General features: G+C 37.5%; 1 protein-coding gene across 1 annotated transcript; it reads left to right on the forward strand.

Annotated features, from left to right (window-relative positions):
• Nucleotides 1-481: 481 nt before the first annotated feature.
• On the forward strand, nucleotides 482-6,315 carry LOC140826285 (probable inactive receptor kinase At5g10020). Its single transcript, XM_073188500.1, is given in 5 exon segments — nucleotides 482-1,646; nucleotides 3,559-4,553; nucleotides 4,555-5,212; nucleotides 5,542-5,726; nucleotides 5,728-6,315. Coding segments are annotated over 5 exon segments (3,153 nt in total). The 5' UTR covers nucleotides 482-721; the 3' UTR covers nucleotides 6,118-6,315.
• The last annotated feature ends 455 nt before the right edge of the window (nucleotides 6,316-6,770 follow it).

Consider the following 6,770-nt stretch of genomic DNA (forward strand, 5'->3'; position numbering starts at 1 on the left):
CTCACAAATACTACCCGTGAGACCGTCTCACACAAGTTTTTGCCAAGCTCTAATAACAAAGTATATATATTCGGGTTTTTTTTGGGCGATCATCTATAGAGTGAAAAGTTTGATCTTTGTCGATGTGTGCCTCTCTGCCAGACTAATTAAAAATATATATAGGTAATGTCTTCCAATTCACGAATGAAGGTAAAGAATATACTTTTTTGACATCGTGAGAAAATATAAAAAAGACGATATTGACCTACCATAATGTAATAGTCTGCAAATAACATTGAGCAAACTCTGTGTGTCGGATAAGGTGTTGATAAGAGAAAACAAACTCATGACCATTAACCAAACAATCAGCTATTCCTCCAACTCGAACACATACCATTATTTTGTATTTTAGTCACATACTCTACTTAATTAAATAATATTGTTCATGAAATGAAATAAAATACTGTGATGCAGAGATAGCTAAAAAATTAAGAGGAAAATAAATAGAAAGAAGATGGTGGGATCCTCAACTCATCCTTCTTCCTCCCAGTGAGTCAGTAAGTCAGTCAGGCAGGACAATTCCTTTACAACTCATTGCCCACATATAAGAACCCTAATTTCTCATCATCTAGCTGTCTCTCACACATTTGTTCATCTTCCCCAATTACAGAAACCCTAATTTTCCCCAAAACCTGAAATGTCTAATTCCTAAACCTCTACTTTACTTTCCCTCTCTCACTAGATGACTATCCCTCCCATTCTCACTCTATTCCTTACCTTCCACCTGCTCATCCCCCTCGCCTACGCTGCTGAGGAAGAAGTTCGATCGCTTCTAGAGTTCAGAAAAGGCATTAAATCTGATCCCTCCAATCTCATCTTCTCCACTTGGACGCCTCCCTCCAATTACTCTGCCTGCCCTGATGCTTTCCACGGGGTTGCCTGCGATCCCTTCGCCCACTCCATCGTAGCCATTTCCCTAGACCACCTCGGCTTATCTGGAGACCTCAAATTCAATACTCTCATTCCGTTGAAGCTCCTGCAAAACCTCACTCTCTCTGGGAACTTTCTTTCCGGCCGCCTTGTTCCTACTCTAGGCCAGATGTCTTCGCTCCAAGTCATGGATCTCTCAGGAAATCAGTTCTATGGCCCCATACCGGCTCGGTTTAATGATCTCTGGGCTCTGCACTATGTTAATTTCTCGAATAATAACTTTTCTGGGGGGTTTCCCGCTGGAATCAGGAATTTGCAGCAGTTGAAAGTGTTGGATTTGCATTCGAATAACCTTCAGGGGAGTGTGGCGGAATTGATTCCTGAACTCAGGAATGTGGAATACTTGGATTTGAGCAGGAATGCGTTTTCTGGATCCTTGGAATTGAGTGTCGACAATGTATCCAGCTTAGCTAACACTGTGAAGTATGTAAATTTAAGTGGAAATGGTTTAACGGGCGGCTTTTGGAGGAGCGATGCGATGATGTTGTTTCGGAACTTGAGAGTTTTGGATCTGGGTGACAATGGGATCGGTGGCCAGTTACCGGACTTCAGGCAATTGCCTAATCTTCAGATACTGCGGCTGGCAAATAATGGGCTTTATGGGTCGGTACCAGAGGATCTCCTGCAGGCGGTTGTACCATTGGTTGAGTTGGATCTCAGTCACAACGGATTTTCGGGTAAGATTTGTCTTTTTAATGATTTTTTTACCCTTTATTTTTAATGGTTTTCTCATTGCATTGATTTTAGTTACTTTAATGTCGAAAGAACCTGTACACGATTTATTTGTGTTTTTGTTTGTTTTTGCAGAATTCATCACTGCCTTTTATTTTGATAATTATGGTTGTAGTCAGGAAGTTTAACTTTTATGGATCTTTTAGCTACATATGGAACGTGATATTTGCTTATTTGTTGGGGTCTATCCCATCTATCGACATTGAAGGCGTTGCTTTAGTTGGAATTCTTCTCAAGTTAGAACTTCAGGTTCCGTTTAACTTAGTATGCTCACTAGCTGAGAAAATAGTATATCCATTTTATGGTTAAACCTTGACCTTGTGGTCCTCACTCTCAGAATTAGTTGGAAGACTTTATTTAACGATGAAATTTTAGAATTGTAAATTTGGAATAATATTAACGCAACCTAGGTATCCATTAATGAAGTTGTATATTGCTCTAGATTGAAGTCTAATTTGGATACATGATCCTTAACTTAAAAAACAATTTATCAACGTCAGCTTGTTTTAAGTGTTTATCTTTATTTTAGAAAAAGACCAATAGTTTTACTTTTTAGGATTCAATTGTGAAATGAGTTTATTTTTGCTGTTTTAAAAGAGAAATAGAAGCCCAAAACTCACGATTTATGGCTTCTGGATTTTTCACTTTTTGAGCGCCTTTGAGAAGAGTTTCTCCATCTAAATGCGTACTATGGCTTGTGGCTTGCTCTAAGGGGAAATATGTTGCCCCATCCTACCAGACTGTTCCCATTTTTTCAAGGTTATCCTGATGTCTCACTGCACTACAGTCTGAATCACAATCTTCCTCCATAAGGCGAGATACTTGGACCAGGAACAAAGCCAACATCAACTGCTTGCTTATCCAACTCCCATTAGGCACCTCTCGTAGTCCAGAGTCAATGCAATGCCTACACCATCACCATCACCGTGAGCTTGAATAAAAAAACCATAACCATATTTTCTTGGGTGCCAAAGTCAACTCATTTAAGAACTTTACAAATACAATTTCAAAGCTCCATCTAACATATTCTTTTTGAAATTTTCAGTCAAATTATTGTAGTACATTGGAAATCAACCATTTATAGACAAATAGTATGCACTTGCCACTTTTCTTTTGTTCGAGTCTTCAAAATATCATTGGTTTATTTTACTTGTTTCTTTAATGATTATTCATTATTACTTCTTTATGTCAAACTTTCATCCAAACACTTTCTCAAGGTCCTACCAACTTTTTTCACTGCATGCTACATCAATATCAGTTTGAAAATATTTCAACTTCGATAGCTCTTCAAATATACTACTCTTTTTGTCCAAATTCTTGAGTTGGAACGCTTTGAGAGCTAGCCGAAGCTCACATCTTTTTCTCTAATCTATTATTTTATTTTTACTTTAATTCCATAATCTTTGTTCTATAATATCGTGGTCTTGAGTTTATGAAACATCTCTAAAAACAATTATTAAGGACTATTATCACAGAACATGATCTCTATCGTTGAGAAATTTGATTACTCTATAAAATTAACAGCTGATTTTCTTTTCTGTTCAAAGGAATGTGATACCAGACTACCGGTAGATATGTGGTTGTTTATGGTCATTTGGATGCACGTGGAAGATAGAGTATAAAATTTTATTATTCTTATTGCTAATTGCATCGATTATATGCAATTCATGTAGTTATGTTATAATTCCATCTCACATCTTTTGCAAAAATATGCAATCCTTCCCTTCATAAATGGCTTGGTGTGTCTTTTGATAGCTGTATATATTTCTCTTTCAAGTGTTTTCCTCTCCATCACAAGTAGTTAGTTAAGGTTCTTTCATCTGAAGAAATTATGACAAGTTTCATCTATGTTTTTAGGTTCCATTCCGAAAATCAATTCAACAACTTTGGATATCCTGAATCTTTCATCAAATTCAATCTCGGGCCTGTTGCCACCATCATTAGGGAATTGCAGAATTGTTGATCTGAGCAGAAACCTTCTATCTGATGACATAACTGTTCTGAAAACTTGGAATGCCAATTTGGAAGTTTTAGATTTGAGCTTCAATAACTTGACTGGAGGCATTCCCAATGCGACACAATTCCAAAGTTTGACAGTTCTTAGTATTAGAAACAATTCTCTATACGGTATTTTGCCTTTATTGTTGGGTTCATATCCGAAGATCACCACAGTTGATCTCAGCTCTAACAGACTTGATGGTTCTATCCCACCGAGCTTCTTTACTTCTACAACCATGAAAAATTTGAACTTATCCTGCAATCAATTGACTGGACCAATTCCTCTTGAAGGTGCTCATACGAACGAATTGTTGGTTCTGCCATCTGTTCCACCCATGGAGTTTCTTGATCTTTCAAATAATTTGTTGATGGGTGAGTTGCCTTCCGATATAGGTAACTGGGGGAGGCTTAACTTACTGAATCTTTCATATAATAATCTATCTGGACTGTTACCAAATGAATTGAGCAAACTTAGTGGCTTGGAGGTCCTTAATTTATCCCACAACAACTTTAACGGTCATATACCTGATAGACTACCATCCAGCATGAAGTTGTTTGACGTGGCTTACAACAATTTATCAGGAAACATTCCCGACAACTTGGAAAATAAGTTTCCCATTTCATCATTTTATCCTGGGAATGGGCTTCTTGTATCTCGCAAAGGCTTCCCCAATGGCAATCATGGCCCTAATGGAATTCAAGATAAAGGAAAGCATCACAGCTCAAAATCGAGTATCAGAGTTGCCATTATTGTTGCTTCAGTTGGAGCTGCTGTTATGATTGCGTTTGTTCTTTTAGCATATCACCGGGCACGTTTTCAAGAATTCCGCGCTCGAAGTGGATTTTGTGGCCAGGACTGGTGGTAGAGACGTAAAAACCGGAAGATTTAGTCGTCCTTCACTTTTCAGTTTCCATAGCAGCATGGAGCCTCCTCCAACTTCATTAAGCTTTTCTAATGATCATTTGTTGACTTCGAACTCAAGATCACTGCCTGGGCAAATGGAATCTGGTTCTGAGATGCCTGAGGGAGTGGCAGCTGGTGCAGTGTCCATAAATTCAAGTCTAGAAGCTAACCATCCAACATCATCTGGGAGGAAATCTCCACCAGGGTCTCCAATAGCATCCTCACTCCATGTGGTTGACACAATAGAACCTGTTTCGCTGGATGTTTATTCTCCTGATAGGTTAGCTGGGGAACTGTTCTTCTTGGATGCCTCACTTAAATTTACAGCTGAAGAATTATCTCGAGCTCCAGCGGAAGTACTTGGCAGAAGCAGTCATGGCACAATGTATAAAGCTACGTTAGATAATGGACATATGCTGACTGTGAAGTGGTTGAGGGTTGGCCTGGTCAAACACAAGAAAGAGTTTTCAAAGGAAGTAAAAAAGCTAGGATCATTGAGCCATCCGAATATCGTTCCTCTTCGTGCTTATTATTGGGGGCCTAGAGAACAAGAAAGGCTTATTTTAGCTGATTATGTTCTGGGTGACAGCTTGGCTTTGCATCTTTATGGTAAGGGCCCTCAACATTGCTTACTTGGTTCTTGGTACTCTCCTTTCATCAAATGAGCGAATGAACCCTAGCTTTGGTGTTCTTGGTATTTGAATTCGACTGCCTATTTGGTTCATGGTACTTTCATTATTTATAACCATCTTCTAGTTCTTGGAACTTTCCTTCCATCAGAGTGAATGGCTTCTAGTCTTGCTGCATTTTTCCTTGAAGATTTCAATATCTGCCTCTTGTACGATTGCATGGATGAATTAAATTGTACTTCATAGTTTAATGGACGTCTATGCTATTTTCCTTTTGTATAAATTTTTACTAGTCTTCGTACTCTGCAGAGACAACTCCACGAAGGTACCCTCCATTATCATTCAGCCAAAGGTTGAAAGTAGCAGTTGATGTTGCTCGGAGTCTTATGTTTCTTCATGACAGAGGCCAGCCTCATGGAAACCTAAAACCAACGAACATACTCATAGCAGGCCATGAATACATTGTTCGGTTAACTGATTATGGCCTCCACCGTCCTAATGACACCCGCAGGCATTGCAGAGCAGATACTGAATCTCGGAGCTCTTGGTTACCGAGCTCCAGAACTAGCCAGCACAGCCAAACCCATCCCATCATGTAAAGCTGACATTTATGCATTTGGTGTGATCATGATGGAGATGTTGACCCGCAGAAGTGCTGGTGATATCATATCAGGTCAATCTGGAGCTGTTGATCTTACTGATTGGGTTCGTTTATATAATCAAGAAGGACGTGGAATGGAATGTATGGACAGAGATATTGCAGGTGGAGAACAGTCGAAAGCCATCGATGACATGCTTGATGTATCATTGAGGTGCATTCTTCCTGTGAACGAAAGGCCTAATATCAGACAAGTTATTCAAGAACTCTCCTCAATATCAGTGTGAAATTTTGTACATGTGCCTTGGAATTCTTTGTTTTATGTGACGTGTATTGTTTTTTTTAAAAACAATTATTTGTCCAATTCCATTGCCTTCTAATTTGGGCTAAATCTTCAAAATTGTCTAGTTTCTGTCCCTTCATTTTTTGTGTAAAGGGATACGCTTAATTTATTGATTAATTGAGAATTTCCAATTTGATCAAGAGATTTGATGAGTCCAGATTTTTGGAATTTTTTTTTATTTTCGGCATTATAGCTAGGTCAACTTTTATTTTTCGTTTCTCTAGTTATTTAGAAGTTTGTATGTGGTTCAAGAAATTAAAGATAGTTAATTCAAGTCATTATTAAAATAAAATATCAACTTTTTTAAGTTTATAAGATGTAATATAAATATACATACATAAAATCTTGAGAAATCGTATCACAGATTATTTTTGTGAGACGAGTATATAACTCATAAAAATTATTATTTTTTATGGCAAAATATTATTTTTACTACCAAAATATCATTTTTTTTGTGAGTTATAAGATGCAATATATCGTGTAATGTACTGATTTGATCTAAGTAAAAAATATTACTTTTATATCAAAAATAAATTGAACAATATATAGTGATTTGAATGAAAATAATATTTTAATGTGAAAATATTAATGTTCATT

This window comes from Primulina eburnea, chromosome 3 (genome assembly GCF_022965805.1).
Source record: "Primulina eburnea isolate SZY01 chromosome 3, ASM2296580v1, whole genome shotgun sequence".
Lineage (NCBI taxonomy): Eukaryota > Viridiplantae > Streptophyta > Magnoliopsida > Lamiales > Gesneriaceae > Primulina > Primulina eburnea.